General features: G+C 47.9%; 1 protein-coding gene across 2 annotated transcripts in view; it reads right to left on the bottom strand.

Annotated features, from left to right (window-relative positions):
- The window catches only part of TRPC5 (transient receptor potential cation channel subfamily C member 5), a 106,331-nt gene that overhangs the window by 18,884 nt on the left and 71,680 nt on the right, over positions 1-15,767 (bottom strand). For both annotated transcript variants that reach the window (XM_063142088.1, XM_063142089.1), the window contains exon 6: positions 7,087-7,282. In XM_063142088.1, the coding sequence (XP_062998158.1) occupies positions 7,087-7,282 (196 nt within the window). The remainder of the gene's footprint in view (positions 1-7,086; positions 7,283-15,767) is intronic.

Here is a 15,767-nt window from a genome sequence, read left to right as displayed (position 1 = left end):
AAGGCAACAGGTTAGCTTAGAGAGCACAGGGGGGGGAGGCTGCCACCTCGCTCAGCACCTTGCTGCCACCACCGAGCATTTGCCGCCTGAGGCAACCACTTCACTCTGTCTAATGGTAGGGCCAGCCCCGTCTGTGGGACATTCTGGGCTGAAAATGGCAGCCCACAATTGATGGCTACTTGGGGAAAACCATGGGTGGAGATGTGAAACAAGCAGGCAGATGTGAGAACAGTAGGCAGATTTTGCCCCTCTCAACATTTAGTCAGACATGGTCTTCAGAGAGTCTTATAGAAAAACGCCCAGTCTTTTGTTTTCTTGAATGTTGTAATCTTCAGCTACTCAGCTGCTGGAGCAAATTTTATAGGTGCCCATTGGCTTCTGAGCACCTGGATACTGATGAGTAATAGCTGGTGTAGATTATGGCTCTTGCCTATTATTTTTAGCTTTTCCTTTAGCATTTGGCCATTTTCCCAGGCAAATCTCTTTAATTATATAGATCTGGTTTCCAGGGTTAGGAGGAAAGGAAGAGAAGGTTGCAGAGGGAAACGGGAGAGGGAGGCAGAGCTGGTTTGCCTTCTGTATCTTAGTTTGCTTAATTAATTCAGCAACAAGAGAGCGTGTTAATTTTGCTTGACTCAAGGATGAAAGAACGCACCAGGCACACGGCTCTGTTGCTTCTTCCCGATCGCTTGACTTCCATCATTTAGCAAAGGGCCTCCCTCGTGATGCTGTTTTGCCTGTAATTTGGCACGCAGGTAGCAAAAAGAGAAAAGGAAAAGGCAAGGAAGGAGGAGAGAGAGGAATTGGTAAGATAAGCAGGGGCACGTTTATTTTCAAAAGGGCAATTAAAAGCTGGAGCTGTCTGTGGGCTTCCGATGGAGCAGAGAACATCCCCCCATTTTGTTCTTGTATTGTATGGCAGCCTTTGCCAACCTGGTGCTCTCCAGATGTTCACATTATCCCCAGCTAGCATGACCATCAAGGCAGGTGGAATGGGTTGGGCCAGGCTGCCCTACGACTCCACACACAGAGAGAGATGCAGCCCTGGGTTCCTTTCCTCCTTATTTCCACTTTAATGAATCCCAGATTTGAAGCGTGCACGCAGCTTGACCCGGCCTTCATGTCATTTGCGGCTTGGTCCTGTTCTGCATTATTGATGCCCTTGTGCATATTGAGAAAACTCTGCCCCCACACACACAAAAAAGGCAATCCAGTTGTGACAGTGCGTACGATAGACTCCAGATGGCTTTTGCTGTGGCGTTTTATTGATGCGAACGTGCGCTCCTGCGTACACCGCACGAAAAGCAATCCCAATTACACCTATTTGCATGACCATTGCATCAAAATGGCTTCATGGCAGGGTTTTCTTAACATGCCTGGGTGCATCCGGGATATCAAGGGGGGGAGGCAGAGGCGTAAAGGATCAGAAACGACGGAGAAATGCTACAAACTGAACAGCGCAAGGTTCTACACATTCCAGATTGATTCATTTTTTAAAAAATTGAACAATGGGAGAATTCCTGCCACTTGTCACTGCTGCCCATTCTATAGGCCTCTGTACCAGATCACCCAACCTCCCCAGGGAGGAGGACAAGATATGCAGAAGTGGGCGCTGCTTCTCTCTCTTGTTACTACTCACTCAGGGAAGGAAGGTGAACGGACAGTGCCGGCAGGGAGGAGCAGCGGCAGGGTTCGGCAGTGAGCCCCTTGCTGCAGTGTTCCCAATCATCCCAACTTCTGACACCAGCCCTGGCTGCTGCTTTCTTGCCTTCTCTTTCTCCCAGAGTAGGCAGGCGTGACGTTTCCTCACCACCACCTTCTCTCTCGTATTTGCCTTTCTGCCTGTTCTCTGAATGAATGAGCAGGCAGCAGCAGCAATGGTGACCAGGAGGAAGAGGAGGAGGAGGTGCTGACTGCAGGGGGCACACCAGAGAGACAATCTACTCAAGGATCCTCAAGGATCTACTACTCACAGATCCTTCCCCATGGCCCTGGCAAAACCAGGAAGCAATGCCAAATTATAATAAACTACTATTGGCTTTTTGCATGATTGCAGAGGAGGGAGAAAGAGAGAGAGAGATGTTCTGGCTTGTGCAAAATGCAGCATACAAAGAGGGAAGCGATCGCTTAGAAGGGACCCATTCCTCCGAAGACGCGCAAATATCCTCTCGCACTGAGATGTATCTCAGTGCAAGGGGGCTTGTGGTAGTGGGAGATTCGACACAGACAGCTGGGTTTGTGATGGGCGTATAGACCGCATGGTGAATTGCCTGCCTGGTGCAAAGGTTGCAGATCTCACGTGCTGCCGAAATAGCGTAGTAGCCAATAATGGGGTGGAGTCAGTAGTCATGGTCCGTGGTGCATTTTAAAGGCTGGCTCCAGGCTCAGTGACTGCTCTCCAAATGCATCCAATTCCGGGCTTGAGATCCCTTTCCCCGATTGTCAAACCTGACGTTGGGAACGGACTCCTTCATTCTCCAGGCAGGCAGGCAAGCAATGATGACAACCAGAGAAAGAATTTGCCCGATCGGACGGCCCCATTACCCACACCATTACGTCCAATTGCTGATGAGTAATGGAGTCACCCGGCCATCCCTGCCTCATGGAGATAAATCCCACTCTGTCCTTCTTTTCGTCATCACAATGTATTCCATCTGTATTCATAGAGCACCGCTACTTCTGTTGTGTTTTGGAGAATATTTAGAGGAGGAAATTCATCCATGCAGAAAACCCACTGAGAGCAGCATTCCAGGTGTGGGAGGATAGACTGTACAACCTGACCTCAGCTGATGGTCAAAGCCCCCTAGACCCATTCACTTGCTGAAGCACGAGGGGAGGTAGCATTTTGCTCTCTTACTGAGATTGCTGTGATCGAATATTGACTATTTTTGGAGAGAGAGAGAGAGAGAGAGAGAGAGAGAGAGAGAGAGATGCAAGTTGGTGCAGTGAGACGATCAATAATTACTTTGCCTCAAGGTGCCCTGAAGGGAGCAGACGGCTACTGAAGTTTAAAATAGCTTTGTCCAAAAAAAAGGAGGGGGAGAGATCTTTCAGTTCAGTTCAGCTGCTTCCCCCCTTAAGCAGTGCAGGGGTTATGCTGGTTGGTTGTCTTATTGTGTCTTGTTCAACTGCTCTGTTGCCATCATTATGAAGTGCAGACAGGGAACAGTCCTTCTGCCCCCAGAACTATCCGGCCATTGGGTGAAACGATACTTGAAGAGCTTATAAAGTGGACCTAGATGGCAGCAAGGAAACAGGGTAAGGTTTAAATGAGGAATCATTTCTGTTTTCTGGATGTGCACAGTGTGGTGTAATGGTTGGAGTGCTGGACTGGGATTTGAGAGATCTAGGTTCTAGTTAGAGCTGTGTGCAAACGGCTTCTTGAAATTCTTCACCGTATTTGTGGGCAGAGAGATTGGGGGGGGGAGGATTTCTATCCAGGGGGAGGAGAAATTCCACAACAGTTTCTCCCAGGTAGGGCTCACCATTGGCAGGGACTGTAGCACAGCTTCTCTCCTTTTTGCCTAAGGGTTTTTAGTTTGTTGCACCATTGAATTTCCTTTCAAAAGCACTTTCTTTTCTATCAGGTTGAATGACAATGGTCCAAAAAAAATGTGGAAGAAATTTTCAGCCCTGCACTATTTCTAGTCCCTGCTTGACCATGTAGCTCACTGGGTAGGGTGACCCTATGGAAAGGAGGACCAGGCTCCTGTATCTTTAACAGTTGCATAGAAAAGGGAATTTCAACAGGTGTCATTTGTATGCACGCAGCACTGGGTGAAATTCCCTCTTCATCACAATACTTAAAGCTGCAGGAGCCTTGCCCTCTGTTGTAGCTGTAAGAGGTAACTTTGCACCATTGATCCCAAAGGTCCAAAACTCATGAACAGTTTTGTTCTCAACTGCTTTAGGAACTTCCTGCAAGATTTAGAATCTCTTCAGGTTTGCCTATACGTCAACATCAGGGCTGCAATAAAGCTGAGAAAGGTTCTCTTTCCAGGTCACAGAGACAGGGAGAGGGAGCGTTGATTCCTCTCTCTGTTCTTGACGTCCTGCCAAATGTCCAATGTCACCAAGAGAACTGAATTTCGTGCCCAGTTCTGCATTTGGGTATTCAAGCAAGCAGGCTAGGACCAGTGGAAGCTGGTGGCTCTGATGTCAGTGGGGTGGTAAATCCACTCTGCCGTTCTGTCAGAACCGGTCAGTACTCTAAAGGAGCGATCCAGAACCCTAGATGCTTTACAGTTAATATGAATCACAGAACACACAGCATTCATACCTTTTGCTGATAAGAAATGGCAGGCAGGAATTCTTGAGTTGTATATTTAAACCACATTGGTGGGCCATGGGGATTCCAGTAAAATAGATAGATACAGATAGGGAAAGCTGCTTTAGAGTTCTGACTGGAATCCAAAGTTGATTCGCTGCCCCACTGAAATCAGATTCACCAGCATCCACTGCTTAGGACTACAGTTCTAAGGATACAGTTTTAAGTAGGGCTGTGCACGGACCCCCCGATCTGCTCTGGTTCCCGATCCGCAACTTCCGGGTTGGGTCCGCTCTGCGTCAATCTGCCTATGGTCTGCTCCGCTCTGCTGCGGAACTCCGGATCCGAATCGGAGCTCCGTGGCGGTGGCGGCACCAGGTAAGGCCCCCCTACCCCCTCACAACTTACCTGCCACCATTGTGGGCCAGCGGCGGCTTCAACTGAGGCTGAGGACTCAAACCGGAAGACCGGCCTCAGTTGAAGCCGCCACACGACCGCGATGGAGCCAGGTAAGCCGCCCTCCCCCCTGCCCCTTACCTGGCTCTGCCGCCGTCACCGCATGGACTGCGTCAGCACCAGGTAAGCCCCCACTTACCTTTTTTCAGTGCTCCGGATCGAGGCGAAGGATCCGCTTCATCTCGATCCGCAGCTCCCCCGACCCGATCCATCTCCGCCTTTGTCGGAGGCGAATCAGGCCGCCTCGCTATCGCTTCTCCGATCCAAAGCAAAGCAGAGCACAGCCCTAGTTTTAAGGCATAACCCATCAAGTAAGGTTCTATTAAGTAGGGTTTTATTCCCTCTTATTCTTCTGCTTCTACTGGAGATTCTCCATAGGATTCTACCTTGAAAAACCAATTTGAGCCTTAGAAGCATATCTACTACAGTAGAGTAGACACAAGAGGATAACGATGCTTAGCTTTCAATATAGCACTTTCAGAGTCCAGAGACTGTTTCACATTGGCAGTTATAAAGGTGCATAGCGGAAGGAAAAAAAACTATTCTCTGATCTCTGGCAGACCTAATTCCCTTCTGTGGGGCTACTGTGCTGGCAAATATCGAATTCTGACCAAGAGGAGAGGGGAATATAGCCATTTTTGGATTTTCCATGATAGTCAACAGGAAGCAGGTGACATTGGATTTCCGAACCTCAGCTCGTGTTCAGCACCGAGTCAAAGTGGGCTGACTCTGCACTGGTATGAGCAGAAGCAAGTTCTTTTCTGAAGTGCAAAATGTGGGTCAAAGTTGGAGCTTGGGGTGGGGGTCTGTGCACATTCCTATTTTTCATTCTTATCCTCATATTACAGATGGGAAGACTGAGACTCAAGCTTGCCTATGACCATCCAGTATGTTTGCGACGGAGACAAGAGTCAAACCATGAACTCCCTTGTTTCACACAGCTCAGTTTCCGCCTCACTATGCTACACCAGCTCTTCAAGAAAGCAATGGTGTGTTTAGAATTCTGATAGAGTATTAGAAAGTATGGAAACTCATCATGGGGGGTCATTACATGCAGCCTAACTGAGTCCATTTCAATATTACATTCCTATCTAAAAAGTCACCCCACAGATCTTCAAGCTTTTAGCAGAAGCCAACTGCACACAGCACCGGTTGGCTGACATTCTGCGATGTCAACAGGAAACACACACAGCAATCTCTGGAACAGTTTTTGGGGGGAGAATTTCAACTTGCTTAAATTGATTAAGGTGATAAATGGACAGATAAGTATCAGGTCAGAGAGAGAGAGAGAAGGTGAGCTAAAATGTGTTACTTATTTTAAGCATACTCAGAAGTAAGCAGGACGAGGCACATCTACTCAGAATTAAGTAGAACTGAATCACTCACCAGTGCTTTCCCAAATACTAAGCCTATGTATGTCTACTCACAAGTAAGCAAGATAACCCCCTGCCTGTCTGCTCATATGTAAGCAAGACTGAATCATTCTGCAGCACTGCCAAATAGCATCCAAATACCAAGACAATGCATGTTTAGTCAGAAGCATGACTACTCACAAGTAAGCAGGGAAAACCTCAGAAGTAAGCAGGACTTAATCACTCAGCAGCTTCCTCCCCAGCTTCTATCTCTTCTCCCTTGTTGGGGGGAAACTCTTATCTCCGAACAGCTACTGAGTGGAGATAAGATTTTTTTCTTCCAGATGAAGGGGTAAGTGCTGGGGAGGAGGAGGAAGGCAGGCTGGATGGGGAATCTTTGTGAGCAGGACCTGGTCCATGGGCAGAGGTTCCCCATACCTGCCTTCCATGTAGCTATTAAAGATGTGGAGCTTCTTTCACACACACACACACACACACACACACACACGGTGTCAATCCTTAATCAGAACCATAAGCATGTTTAAATAGACAGGTATTCAAGCCCAGACAATGAAAAGCTAATGTAAATAAATAAATAAATAAGCACTCAACACGCTCTGCCTGAATGGATAAAACTGTCTGATTCATTTTCTCCCACATTTTTTTTTTTTTAAAAAAAAATCTCAAGGGTTTTCTATGAAGAAATTTGCAAATTTTGGTAAATTCTTATATATAAAAAAGTAACCAAATGAAATTCTCGCCATGCCTAGCCTCACCCCAGTGGCTGAGGGAGATATTGCTTTGATCTTTCACATCCTAATACAGCTGACTTTATCCACACTCAAGAGCTCATAATGATTAATTTCATCTGATCACAGAGGGACTCAGCTGGGAATTTCCAACATATTGCACATGCACAAATACACCCACACATACGCACGCAGAGAGTGAGGAACACGCTTGCTTGAAAGGAAACCAGAAACCAGAAAGGAAGCCCATCCATTGACTTACTGCTATCAGTTGGTAGGAGTTGTTCATCATCGCTATAAGCATGTTTAGCAAGACCACCAGGGAGATGACGTTGTACGTGCCAAACATGGTGGCCCCGACGAATTCCGTAAATTCGTGCCTGGCTTTCACGTTCGTGACGTAGAGATTCAACAGACCAAACACAGACCAGAAGAGAGACTGCAGAGTTTCAAAGAGCCTGAAAAAAGACAAAAGTTCTGTTACTGTTTGGGTCCATCTAGGGCAGTGGTTCCCAAAGTGGGCGATATTGCCCCCTTGGGGGCAGTGGGATTGCATAGGGGGGTGTTAAGAGGCAAGGGGGCAGCAGGGGGACACTTGAGGTGGTCTTTTCCAAGAAGCACCTCTCCAGAAGGTCTTAAAACCCAGGGACATTTTTATGGGAGAAGGTAGTTTGGTCCCAAGCCATATAGGGGAAGAATCCACACATGTATTAATACCATTTAAGAAGAGTCCTTTTAACGGTGAACTGAAATGTTTCAAAAGCACCAAAACGCTAATGAAGAGACATACCCTGCTTGGTGTGCCCCGCCACGCTGGCTGCAAAACAGAGGTGTTCGCTCTCTTTCCCCTCCCTTCCTCGGCAAGCCTGCAGTGGGTGCTTCCCATTTAAAGGGGCTGCATACAGGGGGCACTGGGCATGAGTTTGTGGAACCAAGGGGGTGGTTACCTGAAAAAGTTTGGGAACCACTGATCTAGGGTGATAGATAGATGACATTTGATGGGTCAAATAACAGTCAGGCATTTCAAGTTTAATTTATTAGAGCAGTAAGAGGGAGAGGTATGCTGATGTTCAAAGCTGATGCTTTGAAGCTTTAAAGAGGAGGGCAGAACACACAGTAATTTCCAGAGCAAATGCTAGACTTGACTCCTCCTGATGACTGTTTGAGCTTGCCTACTTCTTGCTTCCTCTTGAGCCTGGGATTCCTGTTCTTTGATGAACACAGTACCAGCATATGGCTCGTAGGAGAAGGAAGACCCTGATGCCTAGGGCTGGGCATTAAAATGGCAGATCCATCGAGAAATGGCAGATCTGTCATGAAATGGCCCTCATGCTTCGAATTTTCAAACCCAAAGCCTGTGGTTTGCACAGCCCTAATAACCAATTGTTTTATCTCTTTCTTCTCAGACCCTTAGGAATAGTTGAATGTTTTCAACTCTGCTACTATTCCCTTTAGATATCTTCAATATTGCATAAGGCAATGACTTAACCCCCTCTCCCCCCCAAAAAAAAGTCTAGGGTGAAACTGCAGCTGCAATAGGGGTTCCAAATTTTATCCCATGGTTATGGGGTGGGGGAGGTTAATCTTTTCCCTGTGTCTTTTTCCAATCCGTCCCTCTCCCCCCCCCCCCCCACACACACAACCTTTCTCACTGCTGTAATTTCAACCTGCAGGCTAACAGCAGCTTCAGGAGGGGGTGATTTAGATCAGGCATAGAGCATTGTGTGGGGTGGGGAGTGGGGAGCGCCCTGGCTCTGCTCACATTCAGCTCCCCCCCCTCCCCAGGCTCAGCTTGTAAGTAATAAGAAAAAAAACACCAGACCTCTAGTGCCTTGCGTAGTTTGGCCCTTAGCCTGACGTTTGTCAAAGCAGTACCCAAAATGGGAGAAGCTGCCAAAACCCCGGCCAACGCGAGTACATAATCTTGGAGTTCCCAGTACAGCATGGAGTTTAGTCTACACCTGCTTGGTTGGCACTGGAACTAACTGTCCGTGCCGACGAAACTTCCAGTGGGGAAAATATCAAACTGCAGCAGCTTTCTAAAGAGTCCAAAGCAAAGAGAGTGTCAGATCTCACTTCAACAGCACAGTTGTCGTCGACTTTGTAGTGGCTCTCGAACAAAATCCACCCCGGTCATCAGTCACAGTTCACAAGGAACGGGACTGTAGAAAAGCAGGTCTGTCCGTCCTTCCTTCCTTCCTTCCTTCCTTCCTTCCTTCCTTCCTTCCTTCCTTCCTTCCAATTACCAGTTATAGCACTACGGAAAAATTCTGTGTGTGTTTTTCAGGGGGGGCGGGGAGAAAGGAGAGGGTAGATTGTGCCTGTGAATGTTGAGGAAATTATGTTCTGCAGTGGGGAGATAAAGTTTTCAGTAGGCCTGTGCACGGAGATCAGGAGGGGCGGATCGGCATTTTGCCCCCCTTCCCTACTTACTTGCCTCTGCAGGGGCAAAATGGAGGCCAAATAAGCCCCCCTCCCCCCTTACCTGGCTCTGCCACCATCACCACACGGACTGCAGCGGCAGCGGAGCCAGGTAAGCCCCCCCTACTTACCTGCCTCCATCGCGGTCCAGCACCGGCTTCAACTGAGGGCCAGGCCTCAAACCAGAAGAGCAGGCTGCGGCCTGCTCTTCCGGCTTGTGGCCTGGCCCTCAGTTGAAGCCGGCACTGGACTGCGACAGAGGCAGGTAAGCCCCCCCCCCCGCCCCCTGCCCCCTTACTTGGCTCCGCCACCGTCACCTCATGGACGGCAACACCAGGTGAGCCTGCCCCCCCCTTACCTGTGCCCGGAGCTCCGGATGGAGGCGTACCGCTTTGCCTCGATCCGCAGCTCCCCTGACCCGATCCGCCTTTGACAGAGGCAGGTTGGATCGGTCGGCTCCAGATTCGCTATCCAAATCAGAGCCAAGCACAGCCCTAGTTTTCAGGGATGATTTTGCTTGTCCTTCAACATTGCACGACCCATGTCTACAATTCATGACCACAGTGATGCATTCCTTTAAACTAGCCTTCCCCAACCTGATACCTTCCAGCGATGTTGGACTACAACTCCAACCATCCCAGCCAGCATGGCCAAAAGATTGGGGAAAGCGGCATTGAACTACGAGTCAGACTCTTGGTCCATATAGCCCTGTATTGTTGACACTGACTAGAAGCAATGGCTTTCTGGGTAGAAACTTTTCCAGCCCTACCTGGAGATACCTGGGATTGAACTGGGGACTTCTGCATGGGCTCTGTCACTGAGGCACAGCCCCTCCTTCATCCCCACCAGAGGATCCCTGCTCCCTGCCAAGGGGAAATGCACAACACCATGATGGATTCCAGTAGAGGCTGGCGGCTCCGCTTTTGGTAGAGCTGCAAATCCATTCTGGGTTTCAGCCAGAACTCAAAATGATCTATCCAAGGTGCTGAACCCAGCTTGGGCGGTAGGCTTCAGCACCTTGGATAGCTTCAGCATTCTGGCTAAAACCCAGAATGGATTCATGGCCCCACTGAAATCAGACGCACCAGCCTCCACAGGTGGGTTAAGTCATCTTTTATGTTGCGGATGACCGAGGGGGGGTGAGGAATAGATGCGACATCCCCATTTCTGGCAGTCCTTCCCTTTGTTTTTTCATGTTCCAACCCATGACTCCTTTGTAAATATATTTTCCAGATGCACTATCAAAGCCAGAGACAATTTGCCAAGAACTGGGAGGCCGAAGCATAAAACCTGAATTATGGACAGTTTGACCTTCTGCTGAATATGACCGTCCAAGGACCTGGATCTTTTTAGAAAAAGAGATTAAGAAGACCATCCTTGAGAAGCAATAAGCAGCAGTGTGACAGTGCCGTATTTTAAGCAAGCCAAGCCCTCGCTCGCTGGGTCTCTTCGAGAAGCGGAGCTGATCGAAGCGACTGCTTTTCGCGAAGCGCTGAAGGGGCGGGCCGAGCCAACAGAGGCCGCTCCGCATCATTCTTCCATTAGGGGTGACTTCAACAGAGCAAACTAAAAGTGGCATCGGGGGGGTGGGGGGCAGGGCAAATCCACCGCAACGCCTCTCCTTCGTGTCGGCCCACAGACATAATTCCTTGTTTCGCAGGCCGCCCATTCTTCGCAAGCCCTTCATGCTGAGCGGCTGTTCGAAGAGGAAAATGTCACTTGGCACCAGGGGTGTTAATCATGGCCGCTTTGGCTTTTAAGACGAGGTTGAGCAGAGTTGTGGTGGAAATGCAATTGCCGCGCATTCTCTCCCCGCCTGGGAAGAGGCTGCCGCTCTAATGGTCTCCACCTGCTGCTCCTTTGTTCTCGACCACTAGCTTCCGCTGCAGTCTGAGCCCCCTCACATTGCGTCGTATGCAGCAATTCTACACACACACCCCGCCCTGGGAGTGTGAAGTTTTGCTGGTGCGCGTGTTGCAAAGCCGTTGTCAAGTCACCGTGTGCCGTTGCTGTCGAACGGTTTTCCATACATTTTCTGAAGCTTGCTATTGCATGTTGCTTGAAGATACAACAATGGCTCTCTCTTACAGTCATCATGAAATGTCAGGATTCAAAATATGTGGTCAGCGCCGCCACCAAGCGTCGGTATGGCTGGGCGCCTGCCCCACCCCAACATGGGGACACTGAAAGTGAGCCCCCCAGGGTCACTCCTCCTCGTCACCACGGCAACCTGGTTGTTCACCTGCCTCTCACTCTGGCCCAAATGTACCCCCAAAAACATAATACCAACATGTGTTTGGGAACATGTGTATAACTCACGATACTCATCAGAGAGTCAAGACTAGCTGGATCGCCCCACTGAGTGCACTCTGGGGTTGCCTCCCACTCACATCATGTGTGAAATGACCATAATCCTGTGTTCAGACTCCCCAGATTTGAGAGGTGAAGCCAAGGACTTGGAGGAAATCTGAGAGTGGGAGAGGGAACTGCTCTCAATGCTGACTCCAGACAACTCCACTTTCTTGAAAGGCCCTCTTAAACGGCAACTAGACTTCCTACCACCACTTGGCCTGAGGAGATCATCAGGGCCAGTGTCAAAGGTAGGCATGGTTGAACTCTTCTCGATCCTCCCAGAGTGCAGGACACGGAATAACGGGCTCAAGTTAAAGGAAGCCAGATTCCAGCTGGACATCAGGAAAACCTTCCTGACTGTTAGAGCAGTACGACAATGGAATCAGTTACCTGGTGAGGTTGTGGGCTCTCCCACACTAGAGGCCTTCAAGAGGCAGCTGGACAACCACCTGTCAGGGATGCTTTAAGGTGGATTCCTGCATTGAGCAGGGGGTTGGACTCGATGGCCTTGTAGGCCCCTTCCAACTCTGCTATTCTATGATACTATGATTCTATGAACTTCTGCTGAAGGCCCACACCCCAGCAGGGACACACTGACAAAAGCCCCCTGGAGTTGCTCGCCTTCTTCACCACTGCAAACTCCTTGTTCACCTCTGTCTCACTCCAGCCCAGACAAAAATGGTGGTTAGAAGGAGGATAGGAAATGCCAGGGCCTACTGGCTATTTCCCTGTCAAGCAATCATGTGGTAGAAAATGCTGAGAAGGAAGACGAGGAACAATGGCAACTGATGACAATGGCGGCGAGAAGCATTGGATTTGGAACTGGACAGATCGCAAGTGTACAAAATGGGAAGACCACACTATCAGAAGCAGAGGATTCTGGATTCAAGCAGCATTTCTGTTAACCCAGATCTTTTGGTAGAATGAAACATGAGCTAATTGGACAAAAAAAGGGGGGCAGAAAGGAGAATGTAGAAGAGGGATGACTTTCTGGCCAATTTTAAATCCTGTAAAGAAGATAAACTCACCCATTGAGGATGTCTTGCATGGAAGCCAACCTGGAGCCAACACTGCATAGGATTCTGGGACGTGGAGCAAGCGTTAGCTCTCCTTCCAAAAAAAAAATAAGGAGGACCTCTATATCTTGCCTTCCTGTACTGTGTGTGTGTTGGTACAGACCTTTAAGCCACAGATATTGTAAAGCAGCAATTGAGTGCATCAACGATAAACCGGATGTCCCTGGTTAAAACCTGAGCTCAGCCATTGACTCAGCGGGTGTCCTTAGGCAAACCATTATCTCTCCATCCCAGCTCCTGTCTGTAATATGAAGATAATGCTGCTAGCTGGTGTTATGAGTTTGGATGTCTCAATTAGCCTGAATGGGTCTGTTCCTCCCGTTTCATCTTACAAACAGGGTGGGCGACAGGGGACTTAACCCAACGGCTGGACACGTTGCCTTTGAAAGGGTTATTGTTGTAGTTTAAAAAAAATAATGATTAAAAAGAAAGCCAGAATTACAGATATATATTTTTTTAAAAAAATCTGTAATCAGGTTTCATTTTATTTTTAAATGTCAGCTATTAAGCGTCCCTTTAAAATAACCTGGTTTAAAATGATATCTGAATGCAGTACAAAACAAACATATTGAAATCTTCCCCTGTAATCTCTTTAAAACACAGACCATGGCCATCTATCAAATATATTGAGTTAAAAATCTGCTAATAATAATAATAATAATAATAATAATAATAATAATAATGAGCCAGGGACGAAAATATGCGAGTTTTGAGGATGAGCATTGTAGATGAGACATGACAGGTTATATTTGGTATTTATTGTTGGGCAAATCATGATGAGCTAGACAGTGCCTGGTCCAGGTTTTTGAAGGCTTTGGGCAAGACATCCTCAGTGGGGGGCCTCCCTCAGTGGGTCTTCCTTTTCGACACCATTTTCAACAGTTGATCCCCATCCTTGTTCTCATCATGGCTACCAGTTGCCACCTTGACAGGCGGAGAGCCAAGAAGCAAGGAGGCCGTGGCATCTGCTGCTGCTCCTTCTCCTCACTGCCAGTGTGGCCTGGACCAGAGCGAGAGGCAGGTGATCAAGCAGGTTGCAATGGTGGAGAAGAACAGCAACTCCAGAGGGATCTTGTTACCTCTGGCTATGGGATTCTGGGAGTTGTGGTCCAGCACTCCTGGGGGACATCAGGTTGTGGAAGGCTGTTATAAGATATGGTGCAGGTTTCTACAAATACTAAGATGAACCAAGCTACACCAAACAAACCCACCGCAATAGTGGTGGCAAGGAACATCCCAAGACGACAAAGCTAAAAGTATCCTTAGAGAGCAATGCTATGGCTCCTAGACAGCATCGCATGGGTATGGGGGGATAGGACAGTTCAGATTCCTGGATACGAGGCTGGAGACAGCACTCAGGAGGCCATGTCCCCACTGGAGAAGTCCTCTTTGGAGGAAGAGCTAGAGGCCCCAGAAATCCAGGGCACCCCAGACCAAGGACTGCCACCAGACCCACAGGTGCCTGAGCCCCCAGGGGAGATGGTTTCAGGGCCATCCCTGTCAGGGGAAAGGGATTTTGCTTCTGAGGCAACCTGCAACTCTAGAGTGCCATGCGGTCCTCAGACCAATTTCATGTGGCCCTCTGCATGCGATCAGTTCAGAGCTCTGGCAGGTGCAATCTGTCCCTTCCATGGCAGCTGGGTGGGAAGGAAGAGGGGAAAAAACAGTGGAGGTCGGTGGCTCCGATGTCAGTGGGGCACTAAATCCTCTGGGTTTCAGTCAGAATTCTAAAGGACCTCTACAAGGTGACAACTGAGGACTGTGTGGCACCCTAGGGCCACAGGTTGTCCATCACTGTTTTAAAGAGTGAGCCCAGGCTACCTACTTGCCTATTTATTTATTTATTTATTTATTTATTTATTTATTTATTTATTTTATTGAGTATGCGTTAAACCTCCTGATAACCCGGGTTTTCTGGGCGGTTTTCTGCAAAACACCTTTAGAGTCCTGAATGGTTCAGACTGAAATCCGGAACAAATTCATCACTGGGGAGAAATAGGAAGAGAAAAGAGGCGGCCTGCCTTTGGCCCTGGCCCTGCCCACAGCTGGCTTCAGCCCTGTCCTTCAACCTCCCCCACCTTGGGGGGTGGGCCCCAAGGGTGACCATATGACCAGATTTGCCCGGATTTGCCCGGATTAGGTAGAGCTTTAGCTGTACCAAATTTGAAACAGATCCGTTCATCCATTGATTTTTTAGGATTTTTTTAAAAATTGAGGTTTTAAAATTATTATTTTTAAAATCGTCATTTTTAAAGTTAAAGAGATGAAACTTTGTACCATGATAGGATCTGGGTAGAGCTTTAGCCACACCAAATTTGAAACAGATCTGTTCATCCATTGATTTTTTTAGGATTTTTTTAAAAATTGAGGTTTTAAAATTATTACTTTTTAAACTGTCATTTTTAAAGGTAAAGAGATGAAACTTTGTACCATGATAGGATTTAGGTAGAGCTTTAGCCATACCAAATTTGAAACAGATCTGGGGCCAGTAGCAAACCCTGTTAACCACAGCAACAGCTTGCAATGAGTGAAGATACAGTCAGAAAAGATATTTGAGGGAAGGGGAGAATGTAACACACAGAGTATAGCAAAAGCTTCAAAGTACAGCAAAACCTACAAAAGTAGGAGTGAGTGAAGTTAATTTCAGATACATTGAATCTCTCACTTGTTCTTTATTTCAGTGATTTTAACATTAAGATGTTATGTAGAACAGATTTGTCTTAAATGTGTGCTGTAAAATCAGACATGTGACCAAGGCTATGTTTGGGTGGGCACGCCCCTTTGGGGGCTGGGCATGTTGTCCTCCTTTTTGGTTTCCAAAATATGGTCACCCTAGGGTGGGGGAGGTTGCCCAGCCAAAGCAGGACATGATGGTGGTGGTCACCTTAGTTTGTTATGGGTCTGCCCTATTCTCAGCATAGGTAATGGGGGCAGATGGGTCGGGTCTAGTTTTTTTTGCCTCTAGAGAGATTTGGAGGTGAAGGGAGCTGATCCCTTCCTCCTCCTCCTCCTCCTTCCTTTCTTTCTTTCTTTCTTTCTTTCTTTCTTTCTTTCTTTCTTTCTTTCTTTCTTTTCCACTTTTGGAAACAGGATG

Source organism: Elgaria multicarinata, chromosome 15, assembly GCF_023053635.1.
Source record: "Elgaria multicarinata webbii isolate HBS135686 ecotype San Diego chromosome 15, rElgMul1.1.pri, whole genome shotgun sequence".
Taxonomy (NCBI): Eukaryota; Metazoa; Chordata; class Lepidosauria; order Squamata; family Anguidae; genus Elgaria; species Elgaria multicarinata.
This window is presented reverse-complemented; position numbering and strand designations above follow the sequence as displayed.